A 13,419-nucleotide genomic window follows, 5' to 3' on the forward strand; every position below is an offset into this window, starting at 1 on the left:
AGACTCAATCTTGTTTTTTCCCCTCAAACATAAAAGATTGGGGGAAACATTCCAGACGGGCAAGTAAGGAAACCAATATTGCATAAATTAGCTGATTTTTTTTCCCTCCTGCTGCCTGGACTTATTTGTTAAAGGTTTAAATACTTGAGTTTTTTTTTGGCAGATTGGCCTTGTAAATTTTTCATGTGCCGACAATAAAGCCTGCTGAGTTTGCACTTGGCTGCGGGGGTAACATAAGGTAAGCTGATCTCGAGCGGAGACAAATGTTCACAAGCTACTTTGGTTTGTCAACAAACATGGTCTCACATATTGTGATTAGAAACATGAAGAACACAGTTCATCTTTAAGACTCACAACTTTATCGCTTGAGCTGTGTCTTATCAACAAAATTCAACAGGTATGCCTTCGAACATTCATTGCTACTGGTTTATTTTTAAATGGTAACTTAAATCTGCAAAAAGAGAAGTTTATGCTGTTCACTTCAATGGGGGTTTTAAAAAATTAAATACGATTAGGTCAATCATTCTCAGTCACAGTATGTCTCAGTATGTTATGCATTTGAAAGAAAGAAAGACATAGATAGATAGACAGACAGACTGAATAACTGATTGACTGATTGACTAACAAATAAATTGATTGAAGGATTGACTGAGAGATTAATTGATTAATTTATTTTTGGATTAAATGATTGACAGATTGACTGACTGACTAATGATTGATTAAAACAGTCAACTAATAGATAGATAGATAGGTAGGTAGGTAGGTAGGTAGGTAGGTAGGTAGGTAGGTAGGTAGGTAGGTTGGTTGGTTGGTTGGTTGGTTGGTTGGTTGGTTGGTTGGTTGGTTGGTTGGTTGGTTGGTTGGTTGAGTAATTGATTGATTGAAACGGTGAACTGATTGACTGACTGATTAAAACAGTGTTAACTGATTGATTGATTGATTGATTGATTGATTGATTGATTGATTGATTGATTGATCGATTGAAACTGTGAACTGATTGACTGACTGATTAAAAAAGTGAATTGACTTATTGAATGATTGATTGATTGATTGATTGATTGACTCACTGATTGATACAGTGAATTGATTTATTGATTGATTGATACAGTGAATTGACTGATTGATTAATTGATTGACTCACTGATTGATATAGTGAATTGATTGATTGATACAGTGAATTGACTGATTGATTGATTGATTGATTGATTGAAACAGTGAATTGATTCACTGGCTGACTAATGATTGGTTAAAACAGTGAATTGATTGATTGATTAATTAATTGATTGAATTACTGACTAATGATTGATTTAAACAGTGAATTAATTGATTAATTTAATGATTGATTGATTGATTGATTGATTGATTGATTGATTGATTGATTGATTGATTGATTGATTGATTGATTGATTGATGATTGAACAGAGAATTGATTGACTGACCGACCGACCGATCGATCGATTGATTAATTGTTTGTTTGATTGCAATTTTCTTGGCTGACTTAGATTTCAGATTTTTTTGGTAAGTGCGTTCTGCCAATGCTGATTTTTGCAGATTCCAATTTTCTTTCTAAAAACTAGTATTGACAGCATATACAAAAAAATAAAAAATACAAAAAATATGCAATTATTTGAAATGAATTATTACAGTTTTTTAATAAACATAAGAAAAAAACACAGAACTTTTCAGTTTAGAACTTTAAAGTTTTCTTTTTTCTTATTTCACCAAAGTACAAAGATCATAAGTTATGCTTGTAACTCTTTTTTTAATTGGATGGATAAATGGATGGATAGATGGAAGGACAGATACAACGATATACAAAAAGACAAACTGACCAATCGAATGGCTGATTGAAAGTTTCTGAATTTCCTCTAAGCCTGCATAGTGAACAAGGCTTTATGCCACATATCTGTGTATACAAAACTGCCATCCAGCTGAGTCTGTTCCTCTAAACCCAGTCAGGGGAAGAAAAATTCTCTGCTGTGGACTTTGGCCTTCATTCCAGTGAATCTGTCTGGCTCTCAGATCAATCTATACCCCCGAGCAAAGCAGAGAGCAACCCGAGTGACCTCAGCAGACACACAGGTCAACCTCAGTGTCGCCCAGAGCCGGCAGGAAAAAAAAAAAAGGGAGCCGATTTCCCACCTCTCCAGTGCAGGAACTGTTTATTAAATTGGCTAATGACCAGGAGGTTTAGCAAAGGTCACTGAATTTTAAAAACCATCCAAACCGCACCTTCTACACCCATCTCACTTTTCAACCTCACCTTTGATTCTCAGAAGCAGAACAGTCCGGAGGAGACACTTGTGGGTAAATTGCAAGATAGGAATAAAACCTACTGTTTTTTCCTCATACTTTCATGAGCAAACAGGAACGTCCTTCTCAAAAGAGATCGCATCTGCCAATTATGTGCTTTGAATTATTCTAGAGGTCATTAAACCATCGGAATCTCCTTCATTTGTTTGTAAAGGCTACGTTAAATTGACAGTAAAGGCAAAGACATGCGACTCCGATGTAACATAATTCTAGCATCTGACAAGCACCTTGACAGTGTAAGATATAAATGGACACCATTGTGCTTAAAGCCAGATCTTTATGCACTTTCTTCCTGAGGAAGGCGAGTGATTATCCTTGAGTTTGGAGGTGAACACTTTAGACATCCTTGAAGTGGGTTGTAAATCCAGGCATCTCTTTATAGAGGAATACTAAGTGATTTTCTCTGTTGGTTCACGCAGTAAGGGAGATCAGCTTAAAGAGCAAAAGACGGTACATCATAATTAATAATAAATATATAAATTAATAAATAAATGTTCAGCTTGTTGATCTCAATCATTCAGCATAATCCCTGCATTGTAAGATGAACCTCACTCTCTTCCATATTAATCACTGTGAAGCCTTTTCTAAGACCACAGGAAATATCTGGAAAAAATATATAATACTAATTTTATTTTAATTTATTAAAAATATATTTGTTTGATATAAATAATAAAATTAAAAATAATAATAAGAGAAGAAAGGTGATTTAAGTGACTTAAAATGTAGCATGGTTGTTGGTGCCAGACAGGCTGATCAGAGTATTTCAGAAACTGCTGATCTACAGAGATTTTCATGCACAACCATCTCTAGGGTTTACAGAGAATGGTCCGAAAGAGAGAAAATATCCAGTGAGCGGCAGTTCTGTGGGCGCAAATGCCTTGTTGATGCCAAAGGAGAATGGCCAGACTGGTTCCAGCTGACAAAAAGGCAACAGTAACTCAAATAAGCACTCGTTACAACCGAGGTATGCAGAAGAGAATCTCTGAACACACAACAAGTCCAACCTCGAGGCAGATGGGCAACAGAAGCAGAAGACCACACCGAGAGCCACTCCTTTCAGCTAAGAACAGGAAACTAAGACTACAATTCGCACCGACTCACCAAAATTGGACAATAGAAGATTGGAAAAACGTTGCCTGGTCTGATGAGTTTTGATTTCTGCTGCAACATATTGTTGCTGACTATGTCCATCCCTTTATGACCACAGCGTACACATCTTCTGATGGCTACTTCCAGCAGGATAATGTGCCATGTCATAAAGCGTGAATCATCTCAGACTGGTTTCTTGAACATGACAATGAGTTCACTGTACTCAAATGGCCACCACAGTCACCAGATCTCAACCCAATGGAACACCTTTGGAATGTGGTGGAGATCATAGATGTCATGGATCTGTAGCCGACAAATCTGCAGTAACTGCGTGATAATATCATGTCATTATGTACCAATATCTCTGGGGAATTATTTATGCCTTAAGGATAAAGGCAGTCTCTGGTTCTAGTAAGGTGTTCCTAATAAAGTGGCCAGTAAGTGGTATATTCAAAAAGAACGATTGAGCGACAATCAGTGAGTGAAGGAATTTTTTGTTTAATTGATTTTTATTTGCATAAATTAATCAACGTTTCCTTCACTTTGATTCTAATCATAATAAGCGTTATTTCTCGAATTTTAATCAACTTTCGTAATTACATTTATATAATACTGTAATGAGCACAAAGACAAAAGGAATCAAATGCTTTTGCCAGAAATTAATGAAAAGCAAATAGCAATTGGTTTGACTTGAGTGACTAATAATAGTGAGTAATAGACTGAATAAAGGAAACAATGTTAGGTTATAACTTTATGCAATTCAATTTAAACTTTACACAATAACTTTATACGACGAAGTGGTTCAAATCAAAGCAGGAGAAAGACAGTCCTTGGGTGTGTACAAAAGAAAAAGGTAAAACAATGGATTCTCATCTGTATTTTTAGTACACAATCTGCGCCTACAAACATTGCCTGCGTGAAAGAACAAAAGCTGAATGCTGCTTCGGCTCTGTATACACAGCTTCTGCTCTGCTGCTGCCGCTCTGCTTGCACAATTGACTTAAACATAGCAACAACGCAAGACTAAACCAGCTTATCTTCCTCATCTGCTTTAGCAGTAGCACAGCTCAATCAGTCTATTGACAATATTATGTAAATGAGAGACTTCTGTTTCACTGCATCTAGACGATTGCGGTTGTAGTCCAAACAAGCAATATATCATGGGGATCCCTGGAAAAGATGTGTTCTTGAATGAACCCTGGTCTAGATGATCATTTTCTCCCCCAAAAATAATTGAAATATTGATTAATCTGGCCACAGTGCATGATTCCACTGTATGATGATCCATCCCAGATGCCTCTGAGCCCGAGAAGGTAACAGCGCTTCTGGACACTGTAAACATAGGAGGATGCAACTATGTATTATGGTACTTGACAAAGTTTTGTCAAAGTAGTCCTGAGCCCATGTGTTGATATCGCTTATAGATGAATGAGGATTCTTGTGTGCAGTGCCGCCTGAGGGATCTGAGATCTGAGATTACAGTTGTTCAGCTTAGGTTTGCACTCTTGTCCTCTTGTCACTGAAAATCCTCAAGATTCCTTGAATAATTTAGTGATGTTATGCACTGTTGAATGTGAAATATCCAAATGTCTTCTATCTGTCATTAGCAAACATTTTTTTAAACATTTCAATCATTTTCTCACGTATCTGTTGGCAAACTGGTGACCCTCAGCCCATCTTTGCTCCTAAAGGACTAGACCTTTCTTGGAAGCTGCGTTTGTACCAAATCATAATTACAATCACCTGTTGACATCACCTGTTTCAAATCACATCATTATTTAACCAGTTTACCCGATTACCAGTCCTAAATTGCTACCGTCACAACTTTTTTTGGAATGTGTTGCAGGTCTGAATGACTTTAAATTTAGCATGGTTGTTGGTGCCAGACAAGCTGATCTAAGTATTTTAGAAACTGCTGATCTACTGGGATTTTCACGCACAACCATCACTAGGGTTTAAAAGAGAATGGCCAGAAAAAGAGAACATATTATCCAGTGAGCGGCAGTTCTGTCGCCGCAAATGCATTGTTGGCATGACTTGAGGTCGGAGGAAAATGGCCAGACTGGTTCTAGCTGATATAAAGGCAACAGTAACTCAAATAACCACTCCTTACAACCGAGGTCTACAGAAGAGCATCTCTGAATGCAAAACACGTCGAACCTTGAGACGGATAGCAGAAGACCACAGTTGGTGCCACTCTTGTCAGCTAAGAACTTAATAATTCTGACTTCAACTGAATATATATTTATATATTCAGTATTTCTTAACAAACAACTAACAACATTATAAAAAATGTAAAACTAGCTTTAATGTATTTAATATCCAAGTAAAATTGACTGAATATACATTTATATTGTTGTTACACTTATATATAATTATATAAATCAAAACATTTAGCAAGAAACTGATTAATGAACCAACAACAATCAGTGACTGCAAGAGTGATTTGACTGTCTAGCTGACTAACTAAACAGATTAATCATAAAAAATGTCATTTATTTTCATTTGTCAGCATTGTGTTTACATAAAGTGGTGTTAAAGCTCCTGGGAAGTGCTTTGATAAAGATAAAAATAAAAAATAAAATATTTGAAAGATAAAATAAATTGGCTATTAAAACTAGTAACTTTACAAATGTGTTGAAAAAAATCAAGAAATTGGAGAAAAAAAATACACAGGTGGGCTAATAATTCAGGAGGGCTAATATTTCTGACTTCAACTCTATATATTTTGATTCCAAGGGCCCTTTATTATATATCCATACTGCAAATAATTCCATCTTTTACATCTCCTCTTCTGTCTGCGTCAACATGACTGACAAGCAGGGCCGGAGTGGGACTCTTTTTCAGCCCTGGAGTTTCAAGCCTCAGACCGGCCAACCTCAGTTCACCACTGACTATATTAAAATAAGGTTATTTCCAATTCAGTTTCTAATTTCACTATCACGTCTTTTTTTGAGAAAACAGCTCTTTTAGAACTTCAATTGTTCAACAACCCTTACAGTATTATATGTCTTAACAATAAAAATGAAAAAAAAATTTTATCATTCAGACAAGGACCGAACCCAGGTTGGCCGCGTCTTAATCTAACGTACTAACCACTGTACCACAACAGATGTACATAGAATAGTGACTTATCTAGTTATATCATCATTAACCTGCAGGCTGCATCCAGCTCACGAGACTACGAGAGAATAGATAAAAGAGCAGAGCTGCGGTAAAATAATGAATAAGAAGGCTGTGGTCAAGTAAATGAATAAAGTATTTTTAAAAAGTGTGACTGCTGAGAGCAACAGATTGAACGAGGGACACCGGCCCTCGCGGCCAAAAAACGGACCGGCCCACCGGGAATTCTCCCGGTCCTTCCGATTAGCCAATCCGGGCCTGCTGACAAGTCACAGCTTGACATGTTGCACAGTGTCTACATGTTCTGTCTGTTTAAGCAGAAGATTCGATTAGGATCTCGAGAACCGCAGCTCATGCAGTCTTTGGTATTCAGTGGAGTGTGATGGACTGACAGACTTCAGTCGTACTCAGTGATAGATGAAGTACACTTGGGTAAACATACAGATACCATAATAAATCACACACTGGTAAAAGTATAACGACGATTTCAATATTCTAAATCAGAATACAAAAGTTTTTGATTTTTAGTGTGCTGAAGCATTAAAAAAGACTTTACAATGTTTTGCTTGTAATTAGGCAAACACGGAAACTGTGTGCGCAGAACTCGCAGAACTGTTTAGCCTGTCATTGTGTATAAATTTAGATTTATTCAGTTTTTAAATTAATTACACTAATATTATTGTGATACAATAATTGTAATATGAAAATTTTCATATGATTTATTTACAATACAATTTGTGAAGTAACATTTTCTGTCTTTTAGTAGATCTATTATATAGGAGACTTGCTTTGTTTACCAAATAAATGAATCGAAATAGATTGTAAACAATAAATAAAACAAAAAAATATATAATTATTTATTACATAAATTAAGTTTTTAGTTATGATACTCCTAAAATCATTCCGCATAATCCGCAGATTTAACTTAATTCTCTGCAGAAATAGCAAAAAATGTCTGCAGATTCTGTCTGGCCCTACTTATAATACACACATGCACTTTATTGAAAATGTATTATAAACGTTAGATGTAACTGCAGGTTAACTATGTATACTGCTCACTCTTTAAACAACATCTTATCTTTTATGATGTTGATTATAATGTAATGATGAATTATTTGCTTTGCAGGAAAATATCTCATTAACGAACCTCTTGACATCTTAGCAATAAATGGATGAATTTGGATGAATCTTATTTGTAGATTTTGGATCTTATAATATTTGTCTAGGTCTTTAGATGAATGTTTGGCGCTACAACCTTTTTATTTTTATTCGATAACCAAAACCATCATGCATTAACAACCATACTGAAAAATAATGGTAATTCAGTGTGCAAACAAGAGAAAATAATGAAATAAACCATATTCACAATATATCTGTGCTGGCAGACTGTATATGAAACACAATAGAAAAATAAATGTGTAACTTTTTAAGAAATCAAGCTATAGTATAAATATTATTAATACTTAGAACTCGTTACTGCAAACTTGCTCTGAATTAATATTTTGAGTCAGTGAGTCATTAACTGCAGACTATATCTAAATGGATCATTTAAATCAGTTAGTCATTAACCGCATACTTACTTTGATTGGATCATTTGATTCAGTGAGATGTTCACTGCAGACTTGCTCTCATTGGATCATTTGAATCAGTGAGTCATTAACCACATACCTTATTTTGTTTGGGTCAGTTGAATCATTTGCTAAATGCAAACTCTTGTGATTGGATCATTTGAATCAGTGAGATGCTACTGCAGACTTGCTCTGAATGGATCATTTGAATCATTATTTGTTAACTGCAGCCTTCATTTGAATCAGTGAGTCTTTATTTGGAGATAACGAAATGATTATTTAATCATTTTAATCAGGGAGTTGGTAACTACAGACTTGCTCTGAATGGATTACTTGAATTATTAATCATTAACTGCAAACTTGCTCTCAATGAATCATTTGAATCAATAACTGCAGGATTACTTTGATTGGATCATTTGAATCAGTGAGTCATTAACTGCAGACTTTCTCTGAATGAATAATTTGAGTCAGTGATTCATTAACTGCAGAATTGCTCTGAATGGATAATTCTATCTAGTGAGTCATTAACTGCAGATTTGTGCTGAATGGATCATTCGAATCAGTGAGTCATTAACTGCACGTACTTTGTTTGAATCATTTGAATCAGTGAGTCTATAATTGCAGACTTACTCAGAATTGATCATTTGACTTAGTGAGTCATTAATTGCAGACTTGCTCTAAATTGATCATTTTAATCAGTGAGTCATTATCTGGAGACTTGCTCTGAATAATTCACTTAAATCAGTGAGTTGTCAACTACAGACTTGCTCTGAATGGATTATTTGAATCATGAATTCATTAATTGTAGACTTGCTCTCAATGAATCACATGAATCACTGTGTCGTTAACTGCAGACCTACTCTGAGTGGATCATTTGAATCACTGACTTGCTGACTCAAGAACAGAATCAGAAGTCAAACTCATGAATGAAGGAGAGTAATTTGTGAACAGATATGAGACTGATTTGTGTATAACAACAAAGTAAAAGTAGAAGTTTCCTAAAATAATAATAAAACAATAACTAATGATGAAAATATACCTAGAAAAGTACAGTAGTGAAGTAAAAATGGTCTTACCCCATCTGGTTTGCCGTCAGAAGCTGTGACTGTTAGTGTGTAGTGATCTGTGATCTCTCTGTCCAATGTCTTCGCCAGCAACAATAGCCCAGACCTGGAAGAGCAAAGTCAGAAACAAACCTGAGGATTATAGAGCCCAGAGGTCTAAGTGTTTTAACTTTACAGCAGCTTTAGAAGGACAGGACGAAAGTGTTAACATTCACACTGTGTGCTGAGAAAATAAAGCTGAAAAAGAAATGTCACGGGTACAACAGGCCAGAGCCCAAATCCAGACAAAGTGAATCATTTTCAGCTGAAATTAGTTCATCAAATACAGGCTGGATGGAATTATGGGCTGCTGAATGAAATGGCCAGGCAATATATTCATGCCTTGTGAGACTTGTGGCAATGTGAAAGGCTGAGGACATTTTTTAAATTTTTTTTTTATGTGTGCCTGGGGACGATTAGGACTGAATTAATTGTTGTCAGGGAACAGCAGCCGTTGAGTGAAAGATTGTGCCTCATTCAAATAAGTTGTAGTGTAAAGTGCATGTGGTAACTTTTATATTTGTTTGCATGCCAGTGAAAGTTTAAATGATCTCTTGAGGAAAAGTAAGATATATGCTAAACTCTATAATGTGAATGTTGTAGAAGTCAATGGTGGCCATCTTCATTTTGGAGTACATAAAAAATAAATAAATAAAAGTATAAAATAAAATAAAATAAAAATTTAAAATGATAAAAATAATAAAATAAATAATAAAAAACAATAAAATGAAATACAATGAAATACAATTCAATTATTCAATTGAATTATTCAATTAAATTATCAAAAATATATATAAAAAATTTAATTAAAACAAAAATGACAAAACGAAATAACAAATAAAAAATTAAATAAAATGTAAATTTAAAATAAAAAATAATGTAACAAATAATAAAAATAATAAAATTTGTAAAATAAATACAATTAAATTACAATAATTAAATATATATATATATATATATATATATATATATATATATATATATATATATATATATATATATATATATATATTTTAATTCAATTATAAAAAAAATATTACATTAAATTAAATATTATATATAGGTGAATACCTATCTATCTATCTATCTATCTATCTATCTATCTATCTATCTATCTATCTATCTATCTATCTATCTATCTATCTATCTATCTATCTATCTATCTATCTATCTATCTATCTATTTGTACGTACGTACGTACGTAGGTAGGTAGGTAGGTAGATAGATAGATAGATAGATAGATAGATAGATAGAGAGATAGTGTATGTGTGTGAATGAGGGTGTATGGGTGTTTCCCAGTGATGGGTTGCAGCAGGAAGGGCATCCGCTGCGTAAAACATATGCTGGCTAAGTTGGCGGTTCATTCCACAGCGGGGACCCCTGATAAATAAAGGGACTCAGCTGAAAAGAAAATGAATGAAGGAACACCTGACCCCTTTATGTTATTTCATGCAAAATAAAAAATAAAAAACTACAAGAAATGCCTTCATAAATAAAAAGGTTCCTTAAACACATTAAAAACTATAAATTATAAATCCAGAGAAACTCGAAACTCAAAACTTTTTAAAGGCTCTTGGAAATATGAAAAGATCTTTTAGTGCAACATTTCCTTTTAGAACACTGTCAAGAAAAAAACCACAACAACAAATATTGTAAAATATCTCAGCAAGATCTAATTGTGCTCTATTATGTTTAAAATGCTAATAAGTAACAATTGTGTTATTTATTCCCGTTGAGATCCTAATATAATTCTTTTTAAAATGGGATAATCTCTAGGGGACCTTTGAACATTTGCAAATTAAAAACCCCAAAGGGAAGTAAACAAGGTATTATGCGAGATATAAATCTTTAACAGTACTAATTTCATCACACTTTTAAGCCATTGATATTCAAGGGTGTTTTTGTTCTTCTCTTTCATTTGAAGAATAACTTCAGCTCTGTCACATAAAACAGGTACACAAACATTTCTAAAATTAAAATAATGAATATGAGCTTAATTCAAGCATATAAGAATGAAAAATGCATTGCCGTGTTTCCACACATTTAGTGCATTAAAAAAGCTAAGTGTTTGCTGAAAACGACCACACTGAAACACCATGTCCAAAAGTGGTCCCACTATTCAGCCAATTTGTTCTTTCATGTTCTCAAACAAACAGCCAATCAAAATTCTGTCCTGACACAACATGTGCCGTAAACCCCCCCACCAGAGGATCTGTGGGACGGATGGACACCGCTATAAATGAAATAAACAAATTCAAAGCAGCACCTTCAAGGCTCTGGAAGGCCCCATGTATATTCATCATGCATTCACTGCAAACTGGTGTTGTCAGTAAATGTCTAAAAGCATGTGTGCGCCCTAAATTACTTCCTTACTGAATGAACGTCAATTGAAATGATAGAATACAGCCGTTTATTTGCACTGTTATAAGCAGCTGCTGCAAGATAAACTCAATCCGACATGCTGCTTCTTGAAATGCCATTTATATCTGGCTAATTGTACTTATTGCTGGAAGACGTGAAATTTGAAGACTTTCACATGATGACTATTATAAAAGGATGCTGTGTCTATTATATTATAAGAGTTTTTGTATTGTGCAATATCTTCACTAATCAAAAATAGGGTATTCAGCGAATTTAAAGATGTAAAACTTTGAGAAACTCTGAAGATACTTTTGCAACTCTTTACATCATGCAAAATCATTTGAATCAGTGAGTCACTATCTGCAGATTTTGCTCTGATTATTGCCGATTTTCTCTAAATGGATCATTTGAATCAGTGAGTCATTGACTGCAGACTTGTGGCTAAATGGATTATTTGAATCAATGAGTCATTGACTGCAGACTTGTGCTAAAGAGATTAATTGAATCAGTGAGTCGTTACTGCAGATTTGCTCTAAATGGATTATCTGAATCAATGAGTCATTGACTGCAAACTTGTGGTAAAGAGATCAATTGAATCAGTGAGTCATTACTGCAGATTTGCTCTAAATGGATTATCTGAATCAATGAGTCATTGTCTGCAGACTTGTGCTAAACAGATCATTTAAATTAGTGAGTCATTGACTACAGTTTTTTTTTTTTTTTTTTTAAATGGATGACTTGAAGCAGTGAGTCGTTAACTACACACTTGCTCTAATGAATCATTTGAATCAGTGAGTTGCTGACTTGCTGAATATATCATTTGAACCAGCAAGTTGGTAACTGCAGATTTCATTAATTACAGATTTGCTCTAAATGGATCATCTGAATCAGTGAGTCATTCACTGCAGACTTGTGCTAAATCGATCATTTGAATCAGTGAGTTGTTCACTGTAGATTTGTGCCAAATTGATCATTTGAATCAGTGAGTTGTTAACTGCAGACTTGTGCTAAAATGGATGATTTGAATCAGTGAGTCATTAATTCCAGATTTGCTCTAAACAGATCATCTGAACCAGTGAGTCATTCACTGCAGACTTGTGCTAAACTGATAACTTAAATCAGCGAGTCACTGACTGGACATTTAAAAATTTTTTTTTTTTTTAAATTTAGTATGTATTTAACTGCAGATTTGCTGTAAATAGTTCATTTGAATCAGTGAGTCATTAACTACAGATTTGTTCTAAATGGATCATTTGTTCCAGTGAGTCGTTAACTGCATTCTTGCTCTAAATGGATCATTTGAATCGCTGAGTCATTAACTGCAGACTCGTGCTAAATGGATCATTTGAATCAGTAAGTCATTAACTACAGATTTGTTCTAAATGGATCAGATGTACCAGTGAATCGTTAAATGCAGACTTGCTCTAATGAATCATTTGAATCAGTGAGTTGTTATCAGCAGACTTGATGTAATGAATCAGTGGGTTGTTGACTTGCTCTGAGTTGATCATTTAATTCAGCAAGTTGACTTTCAAATGATGACTATTATAATAGGGTTTATTTTTTGCTGTGCCTTTTTTAATTAAAAGAATATCGTACTATCAAACATCCTCCCCTATCAAAAAAGGGTATTCAGTGAAACTAAAAATGTAAAACTTTGAGAAACTTTGAAGTTACTTTTGCAACTCTCTTACATCAGGCGGGATAGATATGAATAAATGCACATACTCTACTGTAAATGCATGGTTCCCCAAAGTAATTACAGAGATACTGCCCCAGTGCTCATGGTGAGGTAAAGTAAATATGACATTTGGAAAACCATGGAGAATTTTTTGAGTGAAATCTGCTAAACATTTACAGTG

General features: G+C 34.4%; 1 protein-coding gene across 51 annotated transcripts in view; it reads right to left on the bottom strand.

The window, feature by feature from the left end:
• Positions 1-13,419, bottom strand: part of pcdh15b (protocadherin-related 15b) — a 513,920-nt gene that overhangs the window by 150,196 nt on the left and 350,305 nt on the right. For all 51 annotated transcript variants that reach the window (XR_015944907.1, XR_015503430.2, XR_015503428.2 and 48 more), the window contains 1 exon segment: positions 9,170-9,263. Coding sequence is in view for 21 of the 51 variants with exons in the window: in XM_087274983.2 (XP_087131109.1) it covers positions 9,170-9,263 (94 nt within the window). In the remaining 30 variants the exon portion in view is untranslated.

Source organism: Danio rerio, chromosome 12 (assembly GCF_052040795.2).
Source record: "Danio rerio strain M-AB ecotype USA chromosome 12, GRCz13ab, whole genome shotgun sequence".
NCBI classification, from domain to species: Eukaryota; Metazoa; Chordata; class Actinopteri; order Cypriniformes; family Danionidae; genus Danio; species Danio rerio.